At 33.8% G+C, this 26,806-nt stretch overlaps 1 protein-coding gene across 1 annotated transcript in view; it reads right to left on the bottom strand.

The window, feature by feature from the left end:
• The window catches only part of LOC124360520 (nucleolar complex protein 4 homolog), a 28,516-nt gene extending 2,625 nt beyond the window's left edge, over nt 1-25,891 (bottom strand). Inside the window, exons 1-9 of the mRNA XM_046814214.1 lie at nt 25,603-25,891; nt 22,793-22,895; nt 18,558-18,772; nt 15,420-15,657; nt 12,420-12,605; nt 11,545-11,605; nt 10,257-10,367; nt 2,926-3,089; nt 563-756 (exon numbers count right to left, since the gene is read on the bottom strand). Of these exons, the coding sequence (XP_046670170.1) occupies nt 563-756; nt 2,926-3,089; nt 10,257-10,367; nt 11,545-11,605; nt 12,420-12,605; nt 15,420-15,657; nt 18,558-18,772; nt 22,793-22,895; nt 25,603-25,755 (1,425 nt within the window). The 5' untranslated portion in view covers nt 25,756-25,891. The remainder of the gene's footprint in view (nt 1-562; nt 757-2,925; nt 3,090-10,256; nt 10,368-11,544; nt 11,606-12,419; nt 12,606-15,419; nt 15,658-18,557; nt 18,773-22,792; nt 22,896-25,602) is intronic.
• Between the last annotated feature and the right edge of the window lie 915 nt (nt 25,892-26,806).

The raw sequence follows: 26,806 nt of genomic DNA, 5'->3' as shown, positions 1-26,806 counted from the left end.
AACTAAGATTAGTTTGATTATAACAGTCATTAAATGTAGAATAAAAATTAGATGGTAACTTTATGAATGTAACAAGTCGTTTGACACATACTTCGTGTTTTGATTATATGTTAGTTAGGTTATTTAAACACATATGTGACAGAAATGGTCAAATAAAAAATTATTGAATCGTAAAAAGTAAGGGCTCTGTGGTGTAGTGGTAGCATTTTCACCCGGCAAGTGAGAGATCCGGGTTCCAATGTGCCATAGTTCATAAATATAAAGATTTTTTTTACATCTTTCAAGCCTCAGATTATTACTATAATGCATGTAATAAAGCTTGAATTTTATACAACAACCCTACTACTAAGGCTCAGGTACAACTAACTAATAATGTATGATTGACTTTAGGCAATGATTATCAATTCACATACTCAACTTTAAATTTTGAACTTTGTACTACCTATCTCAGAACTATCATTTCTATTATGAAATACTTAACCTTTCAATATTCACACATTCCTAATAATGTTATGAACCACTATTATAGACAACAGGCTATAAATAAAGAATATATTCATGCCTTTTGCCAGGTAAGATCGAGTAGTGGCTCCAGCTGGTACTCGACTGATGGAAGGTCATCACTGATGCTCCGAGCTAGCTTGGCCACTCTCTCACAGGGGTGTTGTTGCAGCAGCTTCACCTCCCATAGTTGACTCTGGCTCGCACCACTCTTGACTGGATCCTTCTCACTCTCATTGTACACATCATCGTCGACTACACAAATACACAATCACGATACGTTAAACTTTCAAAAAACGTAGAAAGAAAATTAATGATATTACAAAAAAGAACACTAAGAAAAGAAAAAAATTAATTAAATCTACTTCTTTATCAAAATGATACGCATTAGAAAAAAACAATATTTAAATATGTTAAAATTAAGGACAATTCCTAAATGTAGATTTTAGATTTACAGTTTAGAATATTGAAATGGATACCTAGTTATAAAGGTGTTTTCTGAATGTTTAAACACCATAAGGAATTCCTCATATCTCTGTTCCAAGAACAAAAGGGAATATAAAAAACTTACAAGAATAGGTCTTAAAATTACTTTCCATACTGAAAATAATACAATGATCCATAAATAAAGTTGACCTCCACTTTGGAAAATTATGGCAGGTTTTAATAGTTTTAAATACATATGTGTTTTAATCTCTAAAAGCAAGTAAATTTTCCCTATTTAAAGTTTACTATTAAGATTTATAGTTTCCAAGATCACAATGGTGATCTATTTACAAATGAAACCCTGTATACTATAATGTATCTTGATTTAAATTTTAATTAAAAATTAATTTACAACTGACCAAAATATTTTGATAATAAAATTGTGGTCTTGATTCTTGATTCTAAATCCAATTCCGATTTCTGTATTATTTGTTAGTGAGGAAAAATAATATGGCCCGATTCTAAAAAATTGACATAATACCATTTTTTGTATGAAAGTATGACAATAGCATGAACGGTAACATAGTGAATGGTACTTTGCATCAGGACCAATAATAGAAGTAGACTGCTGATCCATACGAGAAAAGTGTGCCGACTCAGTATTAGGCAAGACGTCATAGTGTTGACAACCCACCCTAGATTGCACTGCACTGTGCTGTCCCCTCTACCCCCACTTCCTTGTTCCTTGACGTCACCGTCCCCCGCACCACCATGCTCTTCTCACCCCATTTTCACTTCTTCTCCGTTGTTTTTATAGAATAAATAAGCTACAGTGAATTATAGTTGCACTGTTCTCAGCAACCTCAAATTTCAACATACGATTACCAGTCTACTTCTAATATTGGTCCCTGTTTGCACATTGCCAATTAACTCTTGTCTGCGATTAGACACAACAGACTCATGGCAATGTGTCTAACATATAACAAACATATAAAACATGGGCTATGAGTAAAATATAACTTTAAAATATATGGTAATTATTTTATCTATTTACGTTTTTATACACCAAGTACAACAATAACATTTTTAGTAATTGTTTGAATTAATAGGCAAAGCTAATGCAAACTGTCTGCAACCTTGGTGTGGCCAGTGCTAATGGTCTTTTGAGCGCAAAGGGTTAAAAAAAGTAGTGACTTCAACAGTATCTATCAGAAAAATAACAAAAACTTTGGTTATATCAAAAAAATTAAAAAATCATAATAATTTTAGATGTATATTGTAATGAGATAATGAGATAATGATTTATTTTCGATAAATATTTACAATTTAATCATAAATTACTCATTTGAAAATACTAAACCATCTTTAACTAGTTGCGATGGTTTAGCAATACATAAAAAAACATAACTTAGAGTCTACCTTTACAAAATAAATAGTGCGACGAGCTCGTGCAACATCTTAACCAACACAGTATGTACACTACCTAAATCAATAAAACAACATACAAAAAACAATAGTCAGAACATAATTAGACAAAAGCAAAGCTTCACTTCTAATAAAAAAATATGTGACATCATAAGACGTAACATAACAAAATGTCGTAGCTAAGATATAATCAAATTGAAATTAACAAAGTTCCACAAAAGAAAATACTAATAACAATAATGATTGAACTGTAATATTGTACTAAGTATCTGTAAAAGAAACAAAAATAACAAAAATAGCATAATCTTACTCAAAATATTATTTCAAACTTATTCACATTCAGCAAAATATACCAATTTCAATATCATTGATCAAATTTAGTATTACGAATATAAGTAATGTTAATTAGTTATTTTTTCAAATATAGCTATGAAATTATGTTTTCCCTTATGTACATTAAAATGCCTTCAAATTGTTAAAATTAAAGAGTTATTTCACTATAACTTCAAGATTACAAAAATCAGTGAAATCATTTAAAAAATAAACAAAATCTATTTCCTAGTGATTACATACCATCTTTCCCATTGGGATTGTGACATAAGAATTTGAGATTCGGGTGGCGTATCAGCAGGTTGGCTATAAAAGTCAAAAGTATCAGCATGTCTGGCGGTGATGCTACTAGGAGTAATCGTGAGAACCGCTTGGCAAATGCTGCTACAAGTGTCAGTGGCAGGTGCCTATACATAACACACAAAGACTAGTCACAATCAGCATGTCTGGCGGTGATGGTACTAGGAGTAATCGTGAGAACCGCTTGGCAAATGCTGCTACAAGTGTCAGTGGCAGGTGCCCATACATAACACACACAAAGACTAGTCACAATCAGCATGTCTGGCGGTGATGCTACTAGGAGTAATTGTGAGAACCGCTTGGCAAATGCTGCTACAAGTGTCAGTGGCAGGTGCCTATACATAAAACACAAAGACTAGTCACAATCAGCATGTCTGGCGGTGATGCTACTAGGAGTAATCGTGAGAACCGCTTGGCAAATGCTGCTACAAGTGTCAGTGGCAGGTGCCTATACATAACACACAAAGACTAGTCACAATCATCATGTCTGGCGGTGATGCTACTAGGAGTAATCGGGTGAGAACCGCTTGGCAAATGCTGCTACAAGTGTCAGTGGCAGGTGCCTATACATAACACAAAGACTAGTCACAATTAGCATGTCTGGCGGTGATGCTACTAGGAGTAATCGTGAGAACCGCTTGGCAAATGCTGCTACAAGTGTCAGTGGCAGGTGCCTATACATAACACACAAAGACTAGTCACAATCAGCATGTCTGGCAGTGATGCTACTAGGAGTAATCGTGAGAACCGCTTGGCAAATGCTGCTACAAGTGTCAGTGGCAGGTGCCTATACATAACACACAAAGACTAGTCACAATCAGCATGTCTGGCGGTGATGCTACTAGGAGTAATCGCGAGAACCGCTTGTCAAATGCTGCTACAAGTGTCAGTGGCAGGTGCCTATACATAACACACAAAGACTAGTCACAATCAGCATGTCTGGCGGTGATGCTACTAGGAGTAATCGGGTGAACCGCTTGGCAAATGCTGCTACAAGTGTCAGTGGCAGGTGCCTATACATAACACACACAAAGACTAGTCACAATCAGCATGTCTGGCGGTGATGCTACTAGGAGTAATTGTGAGAACCGCTTGGCAAATGCTGCTACAAGTGTCAGTGGCAGGTGCCTATACATAAAACACAAAGACTAGTCACAATCAGCATGTCTGGCGGTGATGCTACTAGGAGTAATCGTGAGAACCGCTTGGCAAATGCTGCTACAAGTGTCAGTGGCAGGTGCCTATACATAACACACAAAGACTAGTCACAATCAGCATGTCTGGCGGTGATGCTACTAGGAGTAATTGTGAGAACCGCTTGGCAAATGCTGTTACAAGTGTCAGTGGCAGGTGCCTATACATAACACACAAAGACTAGTCACAATCAGCATGTCTGGCGGTGATGCTACTAGGAGTAATCGTGAGAACCGCTTGGCAAATGCTGTTACAAGTGTCAGTGGCAGGTGCCTATACATAACACACAAAGACTAGTCACAATCAGCATGTCTGGCGGTGATGCTACTAGGAGTAATCGTGAGAACCGCTTGGCAAATGCTGCTACAAGTGTCAGTGGCAGGTGCCTATACATAACACACAAAGACTAGTCACAATCAGCATGTCTGGCGGTGATGCTACTAGGAGTAATCGTGAGAACCGCTTGGCAAATGCTGTTACAAGTGTCAGTGGCAGGTGCCTATACATAACACACAAAGACTAGTCACAATCAGCATGTCTGGCGGTGATGCTACTAGGAGTAATCGTGAGAACCGCTTGGCAAATGCTGTTACAAGTGTCAGTGGCAGGTGCCTATACATAACACACAAAGACTAGTCACAATCAGCATGTCTGGCGGTGATGCTACTAGGAGTAATCGTGAGAACCGCTTGGCAAATGCTGCTACAAGTGTCAGTGGCAGGTGCCTATACATAACACACAAAGACTAGTCACAATCAGCATGTCTGGCGGTGATGCTACTAGGAGTAATCGTGAGAACCGCTTGGCAAATGCTGCTACAAGTGTCAGTGGCAGGTGCCTATACATAACACACAAAAACTAGTCACATTCAGCATGTCTGGCGGTGATGCTACTAGGAGTAATCGTGAGAACCGCTTGGCAAATGCTGCTACAAGTGTCAGTGGCAGGTGCCTATACATAACACACAAAGACTAGTCACAATCAGCATGTCTGGCAGTGATGCTACTAGGAGTAATCGTGAGAACCGCCTATACCTTATTAGAGATTACTTTTAATTATTTTACAATGATTTCTAAGACAATAATTTGACTTATACTGTCCAAACAATAATTTGTCAAATTCTCTTTTACAAAAAGACATTTGTTATATATTTGTTATATATTTGTTTTGTGACAGCAACAAAGCAGCAAATAATAAATAAAGAAAACAATTCCTCTTCTCATAATATGTATGTATTTCAGTTGGTAGGAAATTTTGTATTGCTGGGCATCCTATTTTGATGTTTCAAGACCTAAGATAATGTTCCCTTTTATGTCTTGCTCAGACAAATATCTTCCAATCGGATTTGCATAGTCCTTCTGCCAAATAATTACCATCTTCCTCTTCCTGAGACATTGTATCTTCTTTCAAAGGAAGATGAGACAACACATCAACATGAGTGTTCAAAATACCCGTCTGATGTTCAATTTCATAATCAAATGAGCCTAAAACCAGTGCCCACCTAGTAAGTCTATTAGCCGCAAACTTTGGTATTTCGACATTCTGCTCTAACAAATAAACTCAATGTTTATGATCAGTTCTCAATATCAAATTGCCACCCAACCAGACAGTGCCTGAATTTAGTAAGTGCAAAAATAATTCCCAATGTCTTCTTGTCAAGTGCTGAATAATTAAGGTCTGACTTCCTTAGTAATCTTGAGGCATACATAATTAGTCCCTCAGTATTGTCAGAGACCATAACTGTGCCTAAACCCTTGTCACTACCAATGGAGACCACTATCAATGGTTGCTTTGGAGCGTAATATGCTAGTACAGGAGCAGGAGTGACTTGCCCATTCCTATTTGACATTGTTCTTCAACAAGTAATGGAGCCTCATGCACTTTCCTTGTAAATTAGGAATGAACCTACTATAATAATTTACAGAACCCAAAAATGATTTAAGTTCCTTTGTACATTTTGGTTCACGCATTTCTATCATTGCCTTAAAATGTTGTTTTAATACTGTTCTTATCAATCTGGTGGCCAAGGTAAACTACTTCATTCTTAAACCACTTGCAATTTTCTCTTGAGTTTGTAAGCCTACTTTTTTTTAATCCTGCCAAAATAAGTATAAGTTCCATTGTACGTTGGAACAGACCGGCTGCAAATGAAACTCCAAAAGGCATTCTTTTGTACTGGTAAAACCCTTTGTGTTGCTATTGTTGCGTATTTCCTGAAGCTTTCATCCATTACCAGTTTCTTAGCCATCAGTTCTTCCAAAGTTGGAAGCTAATAAAAATCTATTCTATTGGTGAGATCATTGGATCTACAGCTTCCAAAATTTCTTCAGCCACCAATCTCTCTAATTCCTTTTTAACTAATAATTGGAGAACAAAAGGCAACCTCCTTGGTTTGAACACTGTCGGTATTGCAGTCTCTTTTATATGGATGACTGCCTTGGTTGTGTTAATAGTAATAGTTCCCTCTTTGAAAAATTCCTTATACTGCTATGCTGCTAGAGGTTTGAAACATCCCCCTGTACCAATCTTTCCATGTTGTTGCATACTGCACTTGAAGCCTCTTCAACTTCATGAGGGTAAAAGTAATGAACTAAAACATTAAAAGGCTGAGAACTAACCTTTGCCAACAGGTAATTACATTTGAGCTTGTCATCCTTATTTCTAAATGCCTCCATTGCCAAGTCGAATCATTTGATCCAATAATCCCATTCTTCGGTCGTAGGATTGAGCCTATTAGTATATTACCATCACTGTATTGCTCTCAGTCAGCTTGTATTGAGTCACTTTCCTTAACCACGCCTTGCTGTCTTCTGTTTATTCGCTTTTTCCTCATTGCCATATTTTATATCACAAATAAAAATAATAAACTAGTTTGAAGTTTAAACTCAGACTAAATGTATTTTCACAATAAAAACATATGTGTAACAAATGATAATAATTATGGCATTGATGCCACAGATTTTACAACAAATATTCCGAATTTTGTCTAACTTACATCACCGGCTCCTCATTAAAGGTCGGGATACACATACCCGCACTGACACTCGGCTGATTCACGTTTCTGGTGCGGTTATCGTGAAGGCACACATTTCCGTATGCTGTCCGAACGCAAAAAATTAACTGTTTGATCTATTTATATTGGAGCATATTTATTTTGGATTTTATAGTGACAGATTCTTTAAAAACATTTTTAGCAAATAAAAAAGGAGTTACTTAGTCATTTTGTAGGTTCTTTTTACTATAACTAGTAAAACATAGTAATTATTTGTAAAATATACACTAGAGAGTATAATGTTTTTTCATACTGTCAAACCTTATGACTGCAAATAAAATATTTTAATTTTAAGACTTACTGTAGTTTGAAGAATAAAATAAATATAAAAGGTCATAGAAACATTTTACATCTATGCCCTACAAAATGCAGGAAAGATTTTTAACAAGTAATTTTAATACATCCAAAATAAGTATATTTTTGCGCAAAATAAATAATTTCTTGTTATTTTTCAATAAAAAATTATATTTTACATTATTTAATTTAATTGCTCTAAAATCACTAAGTATACAACATATTTTATAACTTTTTAAAAATTTAAAAATTTTGTAAGCCACCTAATGTGTTTTGTAGTAGTTTTAGCGCAGTAAGAAATCATTACTAGTTTACTGTAAAAGAAACTTCTTCCTCACTAAATAAATAAATGTCTGTGTGTGTGTTATAAATGTCTTCATATCCATGATAGATGTCGCTCTTAGACCGCACCATGCCCATAAAATTCAAACTTCATGTATCGGTGATGGTGCGGGCACTACGGTCTGGTGTCAATGCGGACATGTGTGGACTTGCTGGTTGAAAACTGCGCTTTTCACTGTATGATGGCCGACTCACGTGTCGGACACGCTGCAGGTATGTGTGTCCCGGCCTTAACACGTTCACAACGATGTGTAATCCATTAGGTACACAAGATTTTTCATAACTGCCAAAGTGTACCCAATCAGGTATGCACCGGGCTTACGTAAAGTGCATTGTGCACCTGATGGGGTACACATTGTCAAGAATTTTCTTATGAGTGGTTTTATTGTTTGCCTGTTGTGGTCATTTGTGAAATATGAGCCCGTGCTTATAGAAATATCTAAATATCTTAGACTATCATGTACTCCATTGGGCGCATAACTGCATAAATGTTTAGGTTAATTAATTTTTTAGGTATCCCCAAGGGAAAAAACATATTACAATTTTTTGTGTGCAAAAATTGTGAAGCCACATACTTTGTTTGTTATGCTGAGACATTTAACTTAAAAAAGCTTTTCTGTCATTATTATTAAAAAATTCAACAACATATAAAAAAGTAAAAAAATAGCAGTTTTTGTGAACATGTAATTTGGATATTGAAGGTTTTACTTCATTATATTCCACATCTAATATAAATTTAAAAAAAGTACAGTCCAATGTTTTTAACCGTAGACTCGAGCTGGGAGAGCGGTGGTAGGCGAGGGGTGCGGTGCGGGAGGATTGTAAAGGGCTTTCTGCAAACGTACTCTCAAGGTCACGCGCTTGTGACTAGCGGGATAGATGCGAATAGACGGTCGGACCTCTCATCAACTGTCAGTAAAGTTATATACCGTTACACAGAACTCTATACAATGCAATCATTATACTTGTTGTAATTGCTCAATATTAATAGTTAGTTAAACATAGAATACAAGTGAGTTAACACCGTTGTAAATAATACAGTTATTGCTACGGATAAAGTATATAATTGCAATAACAATTAAACCCACAATATTTTTAAGACTAATAAATTAGTTAAATTAACTTGGTTCTTTCGTAAAGGTGTTTTTATTGCACAATAAACTAATTTATTGAGTTAATACGGTATCAGTGAGCCAATGCGCCAACTACAGTTCCGGCAGAAACGTTCACTCATCACTTCATATGCTACTACAGGCTAAACTATAAAAAAATAATAAATTACAAAAAAATATTCATCTATTTTCACACAACTTTCTCGCTGACAAATTTTGTCTGACCAAAAAATAAAAAAAATCCTCGCTTACTACTTTTTTCTTGTCATTTTAAACGCTATGTAAAATGTAAACAATAAAAATTAAAAAAATTTTTTTTAATATTTAAAAATGTAACCAATAGATTTACCCAGTAGGGATCACTTCTGGCTGGTTTATACCTACCAGTTGAACCCACCACTGGGCACAGCAAAAACCGATGTGCCACTTCAATCTGGGCCACCTTATGGATGTCCAGTAGCGGCACATCACTAACCGCAAATGTTGAGATTCTGGGGTTCATGGGCAATTCAATAGGTCTAATCTACTGTGGAAGATGACTGTTGGAGTTGGTGGGATTTGTTCCCTTACCTCAGAGGTTCTTGTTAACCTCAACAAGGGTGTGCTACCCCCTGCCTACTTTGACTGTAGAGGCTCGTTCAGAGCTGGCCTCCCCTTCTTCCAGGATGACTTTGAGATGTAGTGCCCTAATTCTTCCTCATGGATCTCGATAGGAGGCGGCCCCCTACTCCATAACCTTACCCATCCTGAATATCCTATCACTCCGGAAGCAGCGCAAAGGTTCTTACAGGACTAAGTGCAATTTATAAGCTTCTTGTCCTAAGAGAACAAAAAAAAAAAAAAAAAAAAAAACCAATAGATTGCCAATATTAAGAGCTTTAATTTGACGCATCTTACAGAATTGTACGACATTGGCTTCACTTTTAAATCACGAGAGGAAGCGTTAAAGGTCACTGATTTTTGTAGTCCGTTTTCATACTCCGCTGGGACAGTTTTAACACAGCGAAACTGACTTTTTCATGCAGGTTAGTAGTCCGCGGCCAAGTCTATGGTTAAAAAAATTGGACTGTACATATCTATGTACCTGTACATACATATGTAGTAAAGATACAACTATGATTGCAATATTTCATCATGATTCTTTTCATAGTAATATGTGAAAACATTCTTCATTTCTTTCAATGTACTAACATTTTTATTTCACCATATTTGGTATTAGAATGGAAAGAAGTAACATTTCTTAAAAATTAATATTTAACTTTTATATCATCAGTACTCACGTGGATCTTAAAAATTCATCAGCAAGCGCAAACAGACGTGTCTTGTACTTAGCCTTCAATGTCTCTACTGTAAACAATTGATAAAGTTTTCCATATATGTTAGGATATTCTCTGAAACATAGAAGTTGAATTGTGTTAAATAAATACTTTTAGTTCACTTCCATTTTTATTAAAACCACAAAATATTATGATTTAATTTTGTAAACAATACAGGGTGACACAAACTTCTGCGGTTGATATTACTCATAATTCTAATCTAATAATGTATTATAGACATAGGTTGAGAAATTAGATCAACTAATGTTTATCTGTTAGACCACTAAATCGTGGTCGTTTAGCCACTACCCGCGTTTTAAAATGTTGTATAAAAATTAATATCCCTAGAACTAGTAAAGCTACAGATACCAAACTTTGCACACGTTCCTTAATCAATAAGAGAAAAATATTTAAAAATTATGTGATTTGCTTTAATATTAACAAAATGGCGTCTGTTGAAAATCTCTAAAGTCAAATTCAGCTACAGAAGTTTGTGACATTCTTTTGTAAACATCCTACATATAGGGTGTTTCGCAAGAGGTTAGCACAACTTCAGGATATGATAGTAGACACAAAAACAAGCAAAAATTTGCATATGAATATATGTCTTATCTCCCTCCTTTAGTGTCTGTTTGTCCATATGTTTTTTATTTTTTTTTTAATCGTATCTCAAAACCCGTTGAAGCAAATGACAGGGAACTTGGCAGTTATGATAAGCTAATTAAAGGGATAATTAAAAAATCAAATACCTATTACCACTTTCCATTTCAAAATAACGACATTATAATTTTTTAAACTTTAATATACCAAAAACTCGTATAGCTAATATAACAGTAGTTACAGAAAGACACAAACAGTTCCAAACATTCTGTAAAATAGTAGCACAAGTTGAAGGAATGTTATAAAAAATAATTAAATTAATAAGGAGAGTTATTGATAAAAACCTTTCATATGTTACTCCTACCTAGGCATCCCTAGGCATAAACACATTCAATGATTGAGGAAAACAATATTATCAATGGATATTTCCATTTTCAGTTCAAAAAGTAGCCGTATGATAGTAGCACAAGATAGAGAACAATAATAAAGTAATTGCTGGCAATCAAAGGCAATTGTACTTTGGTGTCAGACACCTCGTCAAGGCAACTGCAGAGGCTTAATATTAAAAAAAATTAATTTAAGTCAAATTTAGAAATTAAATTATGTAATGATAATGTTGTATTCTGTATTAACTTCATAAATAATATCTTACATGTTGTGTTTGATGATTAAGTTAAAAACTCCTTGCAAGGCCAACATGCTTATTTCACATTCTGAAACAGAAAACGTTACATTAATTAATTGTTAACCATATTAAACTGATTTTATAGACAATCTATACAGTACCAATTATTTAACAAAGAATGAACTATAAACCCCTTAGTAAATGATTTATATCATGTGCAAATAGCAAGAGAAGTTTAAAAATCTGTAATTACAGATTTAGACTCATCTGTAAAATCCTTATAACTAGACAGAACCTTTTTTGAGATAGCCCCAGCAGAAAACATTGTGACTAGTAATGACTAGTGGTAGATGGCAGTAACCATTATCAATCAATATTATAAATGCATGTGAGTCACTTATTGAACAGCCACAATATTTTGAAATACCCAGACAGGGTGGCCACTCAAATTCTTTTTTAAATTCTCTGTTTTTTCGGATATTGTGGTCAAAAATTTCTGATACTCTATCCCATTTTCAAATCAAACACACAATTATAATATTGTATTTAACTGTTACAATGAGTGCAACGGTGACGGTTTATCATCACCAGTTATATTTGCACGAAATGCCATTAAGCTGCGGTGGTCTAAGAAATTTCGTCACTAGCAATATGCGATAAAATTGTTTTCAAGTGAAAGAAATTTTGATAAAGTACAAAATAATTATTTGCTTAGCACTACCCTAAAGCCTAAAAATGCTAATAATAAATATGCTATTGCTTCCTACGATTATGAACCCTCGAACATTGAATCTTGAACCCAGTCTATCAGATCACAAAATGATAATTCTTTCATGCACCACTCCAAGATTTAAGCATGTTACATGATCCTAGATTTTAAGATAAAAATAGTGGTACATTACCATCTCTGTTCAAACAATCCATGAAGTAGTCTGTGAGGTAAATAGCACAATCCATCTGAGGCATCATGTATTCCACCAGAACCACTAATAACAGCTGGTGAGTTCTGGAGGAGTAGTGCCAGGGAGCCAGGAGTTTCCATACACTATTCACAGCTGTTCTCACCACCTTGTCCTCGGGGACACCATCTATACATAAACATAATGAGTAATTCTTTAGATAATATTAAAAATCAATACTTTTAATCTGCAATATAATTTACAGCATTTAAGTTGAGAGGATTGACTGTTTGAGAAGGAGTTTTAAGACTTAACTAACAAGAATGCATAAGTTGAAACACTGCAGATTGTATATAAATGCTGAGTCTCAGAAAAAATGCTTGGTACCAGCATCTGAGTGTTAAAACTGCAGTTGAAACAGTACCACAAACTTATTATTACTCCTTTTAAAACTTATTATTACTCCTTTTAAAACTTATTATTACTCCTTTTAATCCAGTGAGAAATTACATTTTTACCTATCTGATACTCTTCCATGTAAATTTAATTTTGAAATTTTCTACTGGATTTGGGTTTTATAATTTATTACAAAAATAACAAACTATTTTACTTATATTCAATATGACTTCTGAAAATTAAATTGTATATATTTTATAAGCCTGTTGTTTAATTTCTTCAAACTTATCATGGCAGTCATAGTTGTAGTATCTAACAACTATGTTCTAAGAAAAATAACATGTCATTAGTTTATTTTGTGGAGGTTAAATAAACATCAATTTAGATTGTAGCTAGAGTAAATCCAAATGCTGATATAGTGTAATAATATAATTTTAAGTGTAATGGGGCGTAATTGTTGAGAATGTGAATTTCTTTACTTACAAACTTTGTTTATAAACAGTGTCACAGAAACAGGACTCAGTTAAGTATAAATTGGTATTCAAAATCGTGCAAAAACAGTTTAAAACGCCTTTTGTACGAACTCTAATAATTGAGTAATAAGCTCAGACTAGAAGCAATCGGTGTAAAGCCATTTTCAAGTCCCTGCCTCTTCTTGATTAGAGGTTTACTGGCAGCTAGTTGTAAAGTTTCATTTCCATGAAGAAGGTTTTTGCTCAGACAACCTCAGGCGATGTGCTGGAGGATTGAAGAGTATCACCATTTTTTGTGTTGTATTGATGTATATTCCCGGTTCCTATGTAAATTCTCCCTTTCAGCGTACATTGTCATGTCATGTATCAACAACATATCATTCATATCATTAAGTCAACAGTGATGATATTCAAATTTTGAAAGAATTTCTACAGCTTTCCAGATGGTGGATGCCTGCTAATGTTCCAGTGTGGTCCAATAAACCACTGTGAATAACCCTTGTATCAAAAATGTTTGTACAGACTCCAACTCCAACTTATTGAAGTTCTGGTGTTGTGGGTCACTCTTGTAGGAGGTAGTTCTAATCTTCAGATGTAAGAAACCAGACATTCCATTAGTTTCACTGATCTCTTATCTGGTGCCTTGGAGCCTATATTGACATTATTCCCATAATTATTATTACAGTTTTCAAATTTGTTGCCAATTGTTCTTGAGAGGATGTCAAATTTTTAATTGAAGCTGGAGGATGGTGGTCTACATGACTCATGATATTGAGGGGAGTGTTGTGCATGATCTTTATCAGTGCCATCTCACAAATACGTTCCTAAAAAAACTGGGTTACTGGAATATTTATAGTACTATACCACCTAAGTTTTCTTTTATATAGGTCAGAACACTACCCACTCTATAAGTTCCCTTACTGTAGAGGGCTTAAAGAATGTATCCAAAAAAGAATGCAAAATTTTCCATTTGTTGAGAGTTGAAGTTGTGTTCACTTAGAACTAATATTTCAGGAGATGGTTTAACAATTTCTAGGAAATGAGTGAGTCTACTTCTTTTATTTGATGTCACAGATATTTTGGTGGAGAACTGTTAAAGTATGTTTGGTCATCGGTTGTTAAGAAAATGTACTTTTTTTTTAAGTTTGTATTCTTTCCTTTCTGAAGTGGCCAGATCGTAAAAAAAGAGATTAAATATCAATAGAAATGGGGTGGTACTGTAGATAGTTGGCCTTATATTGTTTAATATTTTTGTTGTAATATTCCTCTATTGTTTCTGAGGGTCCAAATTCTGCAGCAGAGGTCTTTTTCCTAAAGTGCTGGTTTTCCTCCAGCAATGCTGAGCTGATTTTAGCAGCCCTGATAAGCTTATCTTCTTAGCAGTATTTTGTACTAGATCATTTTTGATAAGGCTGATTTCTAGGGATTTGATAGTGGGGCCTCAACACGTCACTGTTTCTGATCACGTCAAAAACCGAGGCACAAATTTTGTGGCAACTCAATGTATGCCTAGATTTTTGGTTACAATTTCTTGACAGCTTCCATATCTAATACTTACACTACTACCTAAGTCATTTATTGTCTGATGATGGTTTTCATAAATGAGGTACCAAATTATTTGAACAACAGCTTTGCTTGTGGAAGGAAGGCCGTCATGAAAAATTATCATCTTCAATTAAGATCTGTCAGCCTTGAAATGAACGTACTACTCAAAAACATGTCTTCTGCTCAGTGAATGTTCTTCAAAAGCCTCTTAAAGCATTGTACAAGTTTCCCTAGATAATGTCTTAAAGTTACAAGCAAAACTTGATGCAAAGCCTGTTGCTCGAATTTATCAGCCATCACAAAAATCATTACGTAATGATAACACACAACAAAACTCAACTTGTAGACATAACCTAACCACACACAACAAAACTTGCCACAATAGCTGCTATTGTGGCAGAGGCTACTGGCACACCGCCTTGTACAGTCACATCAAACAAATGGTAAGTACAGTACAGAAACTTTCTGATACCATCTCGTACAATATTAACAAAATTGATTTAATACTTTATGTATTTTATTATTCTAATACTATAATGAATGTTACAAATACTAATACTATAATGAATACTTTTAATAAGGCACTTACTTTTAATGTCACAAAATACATTGTCAGAGCCCTTCTTCAGTTTAGGTAGTCCAGACAACAAGAGCAGGATGTTCCAGACACGTTTGTCATTGGGCTGTTGTTGGCACATATCTTTCAGTAAACTTTCCAGAGACAGCCAAAGATTACTACCTACATCTTTATAACTCAAAAACTCAGAAAACCTCTTGGAAAGATCTGTACTTAAATTTGAAGACAATGATAACGACTCCAGTATAATCTAAAAAGGAAATACAAATTCACAAATTAAAATTCAACCAGGGATAATGTAACTTTTTAAAATTTAAAAACATTATCACTTAATGATATGAAAATTAGGACTGCAAGTGCTGTGGAAAGCTGAAACTCTGAATTTAGGTGGACTTCACAAATGCATTCAGAAGGCAAGATCAGTCAGGTTTTAACATTTTAGATTAGAAAAGGTGAATAAAACCAAAATATTAAGAAATGATACATACATACATATATATATATATATATATATATATATATATATATATATATATATATAATTTTATACCGTTGATTTATTTGCTGCTATAATTATTTGTTTTCCAAAAAATCAAGATTTTTATTCTAAGTAGATGTTGTATATTATATTAATATAATTTACTTTTGCACCTTTGCCTCACTGAATACACCCATACACTACCATCTCACTTGTGGCTAGAAATAGCCAAATAAATGTAGCCAAAATAAATAATTGAAGTCTAAAATCATTATTTAGATAAATTGAGTGAAAAAGACCGTACAAATTCTGAAGGTAGCATGTGTGCTCTGTAGTTACTCAAACCAGTTCTTATGTCAAAAATTAATTAAATATCACACACTTATTAAATATTGAAAATAGGCTAGAAGCTTTTAATTCATATTGTAAAAGGAATAGCTAGTTTATGCTGAGCTGCAGTCGAGTAAACATGGCCACCTCTATTGATTCTCTCACTAAGTATGAATTGATGTGTGCAAGCATAAGGAAATAGAGCAGCAGAAATCCGTCAGAGAATATGCCATGCTTACAGAGAAAACATTAAGAGTGATGGTGTTGTGCGTGAATGATGTCGAAAGTTTAAAGGTAGCCGAACTGATATGCACATTGAAGGAGGTCAAGGACGCAAGTCTGTCGCTACAGGCGAAGTTGCTGAAAGAGTTGACAAAGTGGTTAGAGAAAACCGCAGATTCACAACAGTGCTTTGTCTTTAGAATTTGCAAGAACTTTGGAACTTCTATTTACTCTATTGTTACAGAACATTAAGGATACAAAAACATTTGTGCCCGCTGGGTGCGAAAGATGTTGACTGACACTGAAAAAAAAATGCTGAAATGCTTAAAAGCTGTGACATTCCTTAAATGTTATCATGCTGAACATTTTTTTTTTAATAAATTGTAACCAGAACTGAGACATGGATTCTTCATGACACATCCGAATCAAAACAGCAATCTGAGCAACAGTGGATGCGCACAAATTCACTGAAAAACCAAAAAGATTCAAACAAACTTTCAACCAAAAGGGTATGGCTACAATTTTTTGGGACCAACAAATTTTGTTACTTGTGGAATTCATGCAGCTGGGGAACACGATTAATGCAACTTTATATTGTCAAACCTTACAACGGCGATCCATTCAGAACAATAGAAGAAGTATGCTGACGTCTGGAATTGTTCTATTGCATAACAACTCACGCCCTTATAGTGCTGGTATGTTTAACAACTTTTTAAACAATTTCATTGGGAAACTTTGAATCACCCACCATACAATCCCTAGCTAGCACCAAGCGACCTTCATATTTTCCCTGAACTGAAGAAATGCCTTGAAGGTCAGCCAGCACTTTTCAACTACTGAGGAACTTCAAAACATGGTCATAACTCATTTAAATTTACTAGCAGCAACATTTTATAAAGAGGATATTGGAAAGCTTGTCCACAGGTATGACAAATGCCTCAATCTTCAAGGTCTTATGCTGAGAAGTTAACATAAGTATACACACATTTTGGTAATAAAATAATGTTTTCTATACAATTGTCATTTATTTATGGCCCATTAGAGGTTGAAAAAACTGCCCTCGTACATAATTTCCTTTAGAACAAAGAATAGTACATAATTTCCTTCAAAATGAGTGGTAGGAAAAATAAAACCTAAAAATTTAGCAGATTTTTACCTGCTCCAAGGGAGTTGGTTGAGCGTTACCAAACATTTTTACACTGTTCTTATGGATAACCATGATGACGAGAAAATCGCAGAATAAATCACTTGTAAACAAACTGAGTAGGCCTACAATTATATGATATTTTAACATGTGACACAGTAACACATGTAGCCCAACTATTTTCAAAATATTTCAAAAAATTTCAGATTATTTTAATTGTCATTTATATTTTATGTTTAAATATATTTTAAACAGTGTATTTATAAAGTCTCAAAGTGATTGACCTAATTTATTTATTTATTTGCATGCTACATTACAGACAAATTTAACTATTCTGTAATAAGTATTAGTAATAATTCTCATTCTGTAGTAAATACAAGTTTTTTTTATTTTTATTTTTTCAACATTTAAAATCAATTAAGTTTGTGTAAAATTAGAAAACTAAGTTGACCTTGTCTAGTCAATGTAAAATCGTCAATGGCAATAAAATATTTGATTCTTAACTCAATCTGGGACAGTGTCTCTTTTGTCTGCCAGGGGGATGTAAAAATTTCTCTTCTGCATGTCTGTCTGTCTGCTGGACATCTCAAGAATGAAATAAGCTGTAGACTTGAACTGTCAGAGAAGCCCTAGACTAATAGTAATAAGTCTATGAGTCAGATATCTGACATGCTGACTCTGATCTGATACATGATGATCTGTCGTCCTGGGTATTTGACACATGTCACTTCGTGTTTACTAATTATACCAAAATCCTGCATTTGGTTGAAATCGGTCTATTACTTTAATCATAGCACTTTTCAACACACTTAGGCCTACATATAGTATGGGTAGGATTTGTTTATAAACCTAGAAAGATTTAAAATTTGACTATCCGATACAACAAAAATTTACTTTTTAATCCCACAATACTTTTTCTATACACTATATTTGATGCAGAAAGAACAAATTGTAGACTAGTTGATGAATGATTTACCTTCAATCTCTTTACTGGAAAAAAATTCTTCTTTCGTTTCTTTTTCTTTTCTTGAGTAAGAGGAAACTTAGCTTCATTCGATAGTAGCTGGAACATGGAGTTCAGTGCCTGTAGCTTACATTCAGAACTACCTTTTTGCAAACACAATGCCAACTTAATCCATGCATCTTCATAGCAATTTCCAAGCCACTCCTTGTACTGACATTCTGCTTCACCTAAAACCATAAGAATCACTGAGAAATCTCGCTTTTAATTTTTTCTTTTTCTTATTTATATTTTAAATTCGATCTTTACTTATGTCCTCAATTCAAAGGGTGTTTGAATGAAAACGTGAATTGAAAATATACTTATTCAAACTTTTGCTATGAAAGAGTAAGTAGTTGTAACTACATAAATTTAAATATTAGTATGTTGTTTGTCTGGCCATAGTGAAAAATATATTTATAAAATTGGAAAATCAAAGGGAAAAGATATGCCACCTTTCTAGAGGTGGTATTACCAGACAGAAAACTCAGAACTTACTACTTATCAACATGAATGTCAGTGTTGGGATTGAAAATTGTTAAGGGATAAACTCTCCTTATTGTAATAAATGTTTCTGATGAATCCAAATTACGAGATAACCCCCCCCCCCCACACACACACACCTGAGAGTAGCTCTGGTGTAAAGAGGACAGACAATAAGAGAAATTAATTAATTCCATCTACCACTATTAAAAAAGTTTTTCTAAATGTATGACATAGATTTATTTAAACTATAACAAAGAAACATTAAAACCTCTAAATCATATAAAGGGAATTGACTTTAAATAGTATTATTAGATTTTATTTACAGGTGTGCTAAAACTGGAGATTCCCTTTTTAAATTTAAAAAAGAATGTTTCACATGGAGTACATGCTTTTAAAACTCTAGTTACAAGAAATATTTAAATACAATTATTTTTCTAAAATATTGTTTTAATCAAATCAAAATTAAGTATTACAAAAAATTTCAGTGTTTCTATATTAACCCTTTGTCTGGTGGTTTTTTTTCTGTTAGAGTGCCCTTAAAAGTGAAGTGTAACGTCTTTTTAAGATGCTTTGGGTTTAATGCATGAAAAGTAATAATAAAAACACTTAATTTAACATTTTTGAAGGTTTTTTTTTGTATTTATACATAAATTATTATAATTATGCACATAAGTTACACAATTTACAAAATATGAATATAAAATCAAATATTTTCTGCATTTTCTTATAACATATTAAGGTCAATCCTCAACGTAAAAATTGAAATTACAAGAACAATCAGATATGATAACAGAATTGTGTCACACTAACACAAATGGAACCCCTAATTACTTGGAACAACTGAACAACTGATTGAAACAACGTCATATGGTGGTAAATTGGAACTGAAACTAAATAAACAAATAGTAACTGCTATGTAGTGGGAATGACAGAAACTACTTGAAAGTGTTTCTTATCCATTCTGCTAAATTGCATAAGTATGCTGACAAAATTCTGGATGTCAGTTAGAATGGTGTCAGATGCAGACCATAAATCTAGTGTAGTTCACCATATGTACTTGTTTGATTATGTTATATGAAGAATCCACATTGCGGTATCATGTGCACAACGTCTCAACGTGTGTTGAGTAAAACATGTGGAGTTGTTAAGCAAGTTCTATGTTCCTCAATGCATGTAGGCCTAGCTCAGCCAGAATAATGTAATTTACTCACCACTTTTCGTATATTTCAGGCCAATAAAATTTTCTTGAATTTCATTTGAATAAACTTTATTTATAGAGTGAATGTAAATTCTATGCACCAGCTTGATTCACTTGAGACATGTGCTATTTAAAAAGCTGAGCAACATACAATGTTCCACAACAAAAAGTTAAAACAAAATAGAGTTTAAAAACCAACCTCCCCACACAATGCATGACTACAAATTACCACTTCACTGATTTAACACGTTCGCTACTACCATGTTAAGAAAAGGCGTATACCCACAGACCAACAGGCTCAAATATGAGCCGCACGGTTTCTTCCCGTGCACCGGCGTCCCAAATATGCGCCGCTCGGGGCACCTCAAATAGACTGACGTCCCATATTTGCGCCGCTGTTTGCATGCCACTATTATTGCCATGAAAAATCACTGGTCTATTTTAGAGGCTTGATACTTTTGTATTGGTCTATGGGGATGTCTGGCTCACATGTGGGACGCTTGGTCTCTGGATATCTTAAAAATTACGTCCTATCATGGCCTATCATGCCAACTTGTTATAACCAGTGGCACAATAATTAGACTATGAATATGTGAGCACTTAAATATAATGTAGCGTGGAACATTCTGAATATAAGTGTAAATTTAATAACTTATTTAATAAATGTTCACTTATTTTGTTAAATAGTTATGACATATGGGTTAACAGTCATGTATTATGTCTTGTAGAGTAAAAAGAACCCCATTTATGTTTTTGTACCTTGAAATAAAATAAACTTTATTTCTACTTAATTTTCTTATATTTTACTTTTTTAATTTCTAAACTTAAAATTATTGTAGGCCTACAGCCTAATAAGATATGTATAATAATACATTCAATGAACTTGTATTTATGACTCTGTTGATTGAGCTTTTGTACCATGAATTAAAATACTATCATAATAAGATATGCATGTTTGATTGAAACTTACCCTAAAACCTTCAGTAATTGAGCAAATAAATAGTGGCTCATATATGGAACGCTTGGTCTATGTTAAGATTTTGATGCTATAGACCGAGCGTCCCACATATGCGCCGCCGTAAAAATTAAGCAAATCAGCAATATATCAAATAAGAACAGTACAGACGTACATTTTAGGTTATTTTGTTGAATTATAGCTCAATTCAACAATATTTTATCCTTGGTCTATGGTTAGTCTCACACCAATCATTCTCGGTCTGTGTAGAACAACCACATTTTGTAACGTTGGTCTGTTACGGTGACCCGAGCGGCGCAAATATGCGCCGCCTGGTAGCGAACGTGTTAAATTCATGTTTCAATTTATGAAACATGTGCTCTTTCATAAGAGAACTAACACAAATTGTTTCAGTAGTTTCAATGCAATGGTTAAAGGAAGAAGGAGTTTAATATTAATTTATCACTACAATAGTTAATTTCAAATCACTTATTCAAAATTTATACTTATAATTTAAATTTTTGGGAAACCTGTTCTTTCAATAGCAAAGCAATACATGTCGTTCCATTCCAATGGTTAAAGACAGAGAGAGATCGGCCCATATGTTCGAGCGTCAGGTTAGCACACTGGAAGTTGTGAGCGTTTTAGCTTATGACCCAAACTTCTATATTTTAGTTTAATCTTTGTTAATATGACCTATAGATCATGAATTTCTTTAGTGGCTATTGTAATTCAATAATTTGAATCCATCCCAATGTAAAGTTGGCTTAACTTTTTCTTTATTAATTATTTTAATCTTGTAACATGTAACAGGTGACTGTAATAGACGACTTACTTCCTCTTATCAATCTTGCCGCAAACCATTTGAATCAAACTGATCTGTTACAATGCGAGAGATTATTCATCAATAAATATTAATGTGAAAACTGTTTTGCGCCATAGCGTTTCTTGTGCGGCTACTGGGATTACTGCAGATGGCACGTAGTGTCTTCCAGAATTTGTTGCAGGATTACTATTCAATGGGTTAAAAACTAGTAACAATGAAAGTAAAACATCCTATTTATTAATTTATATATTAATTTACAATGAATTTACTCCAAAATGGCATAGTACCTTACAGCCATCTTTACCAAGATTTTCCTGATTTTCAGTAAATAAATGATAGTTAAAAGTTTAAATTACAGTAAATAAAAATTGTATTTGTGGAGGAGAACACCATATGATATCTCATTTAAAATTTTTTAGCATGTTCTCTACCGATAGTTACAGGAGCATTATGTGGAGTGTACACCCACATTAGTCTCTACACTGCTTGTTAGTTGAAGTGCTACATTTTTTTGTATTATTGTTAACAATTATAACCACTAAATTACATCAGAAAATTTTTAAAGTTAAATAGTAGTAGAAATACAAATGGTTATAATCTAAGCTGAACTTCCTGGTTACATCTCTGGTAAAGTCTAAAAAGTCCAAAGTGTTACACAATAAAAGACGAATTAGTCAGTGATATACTTAATTTTCCAAACAAAAATCACAATACCATCAATTATCTTTATGCTATTTTTTACTTACTGATGTTGTCTTCATCACTTTTTGTTATATCCTTTCTCTTTAAAATTTCAATAAAAACATTTTCCACTGCAGTTACACATTCCACAGGTGTTTCTGTTGGTATCTGTAAACATTAACCACATTGTAATAGCATTCAGCCATATTATTTGTATATTACACATATCTTAGGACTACAGACAGACTAATTAATACCTAATTTTTAGTCATTTATTGGAGTACATAATAAGGTAGCTCAAAAAAACATTTCTTAGTGCAGAAAACCAGATGCATTTTATGTCCTTTTGTAATGTATATTACATACTTTCTCATGATATACATGTATCTTGCTGGAGGCGTTTTGTATTTTTGATGAAAAAGTAAAGTTCGGACAGTCTACGTGCAAATCTTTGTTAGGATTTTTAAATCTGCCACAGAAAATAACCAGCTATGATGTTATGACTTTTATAGTTTATTTTGTTCCAGCTGCTGACACTGTAATTATGAATGATAAGTTTATAGGCCTATGGTACTTTGGGATTATACCGACCACACCCAGACATGAATCGTTATTTCACATTTCGTTTCTACTGATTACTAGATTAGCGTAGAACAATATTTCGTCAATATAAAACAGGAATTGTCTTATCGCAAACCCCTCCCCATCCTCAGACAGAGGTCAAAGTCGAGCGTCTAGTAGATAACGTGATTGCAGTCTCGCCGCCCGTTCAGCTGGTGCATCGCTTTGTTGTACTTCCGTGTTTTACCTCTACATTTCTCCAAACACAAAAATTCAACAAAAACAATCATTTACCAAACTAAACTCTTTATTAACCCTTTTACTGCCGACGTCCGACATATCGGACGTCGGCATTTTTGCCGAAAACGCCAACGTCCGATATGTCGGACGTCTGTTTTTTTTATTGTTACTGGCTACTGTTATGTTCAAATGCCGAAATATTCGGTATTTTGGTTGTTTAGGAGGAAAGGATAATGAAAAAAGCCATTTGAAGAACTTTGGATTTCTATTTTCGTCGTCTTTGACTAGAATTGACGAACTACCTAGACAGCTGTCAAAACCAGATGATCGGGTTAGATTACTGAAATTTTCGTTCATTGTTGTTGTTTACAATGTTATCGAAAGTTTTTTGAAGTGTTACTTTTGTTGATCAAGGATAAAATGAGTAAAAGAGTTACATCTAACTCTCCTGTGAGTGAGGGAACAATAATTAACAGTCTAATCGATGGTGGTGTACAAGTGCAAGACGAACTGAGTGACAATTTCCTTCAGAATTTGTCAGATTCAGATGCCGAGAACGATTCTGATATTAGTGTTAGGGCTATTGATGACAATCAAAGTGATGTGGATGACACTGATGACGATCCTGACTTTATCTTACCATCAGATAATGAGGAGTTATTAGATAGAGAGGGGGATGTGGCACAGATAAGTTTACCTTCAACTTCCACTGGTAGGCCTAGAGGAGGCCTACCAGTTTTGGGAAAATCCTCATAGTGCAGCTATGTTTCAAGGTAGCACCTTCAAATTTGGTATATGTTCTAAGCAATTGCTCTAGTTTATAATGATATCATGCTCAAAATTTTAGTATAATTTTAAAAATAAATTATCAGATGCCAAACACAATTTTTATTTTTTTATTTATTTTTTATTTACATAATTTTTAAAATTAAATAACGAGTTTGTTTCAAATTAAAATTTCTTTTTATTATTTAAAAAACAGCATTTAAATACGAGTAAATAAAGTAAAAATTTCATGCAAATCTAATGAAAAATAAAAAAGATACAGCATTTTTTGTAAATGAATGCACAACAGCGATTTTCCCCCTTGGCAATTTTGACTGGTACGATAAAAAAATGGCCGGCAGTAAAAGGGTTTAAAAAAACACTAAAAACTTGTTTTTATTCTTGATCACATTCCGCCACCCAAAATGCGAGTGCCTCCGGCCATCAGCGCGGGCATTGACAGCACCTTCGGTGCTGCCCCGCGCTGATGTCGACGAAAGAAAAACATCCCTCGAGATAGTACCTATCAGTAAAATATCAAATTCTAGAGGGGCTAATCAGAAATATATAAATTGAATTGTAATGGAAAGGCAATTATGTACCGTGCAAATCACGTGATGCCGCGCGGCCTGCCGTAATCAGGATTCTCGAGAAAGATAAGATAACAGCGATCACAATACCTGGAAATGCTTGTAAGTTTGTAATTTTGTAATTGAAGAGTTGTTTTTTCGTTCTATCATGTTTGTTTCTATAAATTTCTATTTTTGTGTTCTTCATACTAGTGTGGTCGGTATAATCCCAAAGTACCGTTTATATTTATTACATAATGTGCCTTCACTTAGATTGTTTTATTTAGCGAACAGATTACATTTGTAAGTTTATAGGTTAGGTTTTGTCTCCACCATTTTCTTCTCTCACTTCGATATAAGTGGTGGAAACTGACTATGAAGTATAGTGGGTGTTTCACACCTGTTTAATTAAATGGACCAGTTCACACAGGAGTATTAATTGAACGGGTCATGAAAAACATCACCGATGTATGTGTAGGCTATGATTGAGGAAAGACCTAATTAATAAGAATAATTTCATTAATCTTCATACCTTGGAACTAAAATACTGAGTTTAAACTATAAAATTTGTTTATAGAAAAAAGATATAAGAATAATAATAAACTGATTTTGTTCATGAAGCTAACAAAACTTAACCTAAGGTGGATAGTTAAAAGTAATGTCCCATGACCCAACATATCGGTTAAGAATGAAAAAGGCAAAACTTATTAAAAACCCGATAAGAATAAGTTGGTACTCACTTGAAGTTGATTTAACAAATCTATTAAAACATTTGCATGCTTCTTGTTACTTAAAAATTGTGAACAACATTCATTTAGTTTATTCACTGACATATATCTTTTTGATTTCTTAACGACTCCTTCCTCCACTTTTTCTGTTGATTGTCTTTTCATGTTTAAGAATTAAAATATTTCTTCACTTCATTAACAAAGAAATAAGAAAACACGAATCTACACTCAACACTAATAACAACATAACCTATCTGTATCTCGTAACGTAACTATGAAACACAACCAGTGTTGCCAATCCACTTTTGGAAAATTCCCACCAGTACCTGAAAAAATACCACCTATGAGCCCAAATTACCACCTTGCTTTAAAAGTATATTTAGGCTACTAAAGTGTGTTATCGACATCGTATGACAGTCTATATTTGTAAATGCAGGGTGTCTACCAAACTGAACATATAAAATTCCCTGACTTTTCCAGGTTTTCTAGGTTAGACACTCTTAAATGGCTTAACGAGCAGGATTTTTTATTGCATTGAATATGGTTTGATTTTAGAGCATAATATCATAACTTATATTGTAAAAAAATTAACTTTTTTACTTTTTTACAGAGACAATTTGCATGAAAAAGTTAGTTTCAGAAAAACAAATTTAACTTTCAATGAGCTTGGATCCATGCCAAAGTTTTTAAATAGAAAACTTGTAAACTGATAAAGCAGATCATTAATCATGCAATCCTGCTGTGATTCAAAGAAGGAGTAAAGGAATATAATATGTAAATGACTTCTAAAATCTCACTGTCCAACCAGCTAAGCACAGGCTTTAGGTTTGAACATACTATAGGCCTACAAAGTATTATTTTAGGAAAGGCCTACCAAAACCAAACATGCAAGGTTAAGCAAAAATACTTACAACACTCTTTCATGATATCCTACCTCCAAAATAGGTTGTTTACTGATGTACAGTTTAATAAATTTGTATGATAAAATCACATGAACTGTTATGTGTTGTTCTAAAAAATCCACTTTTTTCCTTTAACTCAACTTGTAGCTTTATGGAAAAAATTACACTAGATCACTGTTTTTAAATGTGTTAACCACAATTTTTTTAATGTCAGGCAAAGTGCTAGGCACACATAGTCTTGAAATTAAAACCTTAGAAGGCTAGCATTACCATGATGTGTTTAGCCTAACTCTATAACTCAGGTTCAAATATTT

The sequence above is a fragment of the Homalodisca vitripennis genome, chromosome 4 (assembly GCF_021130785.1).
Source record: "Homalodisca vitripennis isolate AUS2020 chromosome 4, UT_GWSS_2.1, whole genome shotgun sequence".
NCBI lineage: Eukaryota > Metazoa > Arthropoda > Insecta > Hemiptera > Cicadellidae > Homalodisca > Homalodisca vitripennis.
The sequence above is the reverse complement of the archived record's forward strand: the minus strand, read 5'-3'. Positions and strand labels throughout refer to the sequence as shown.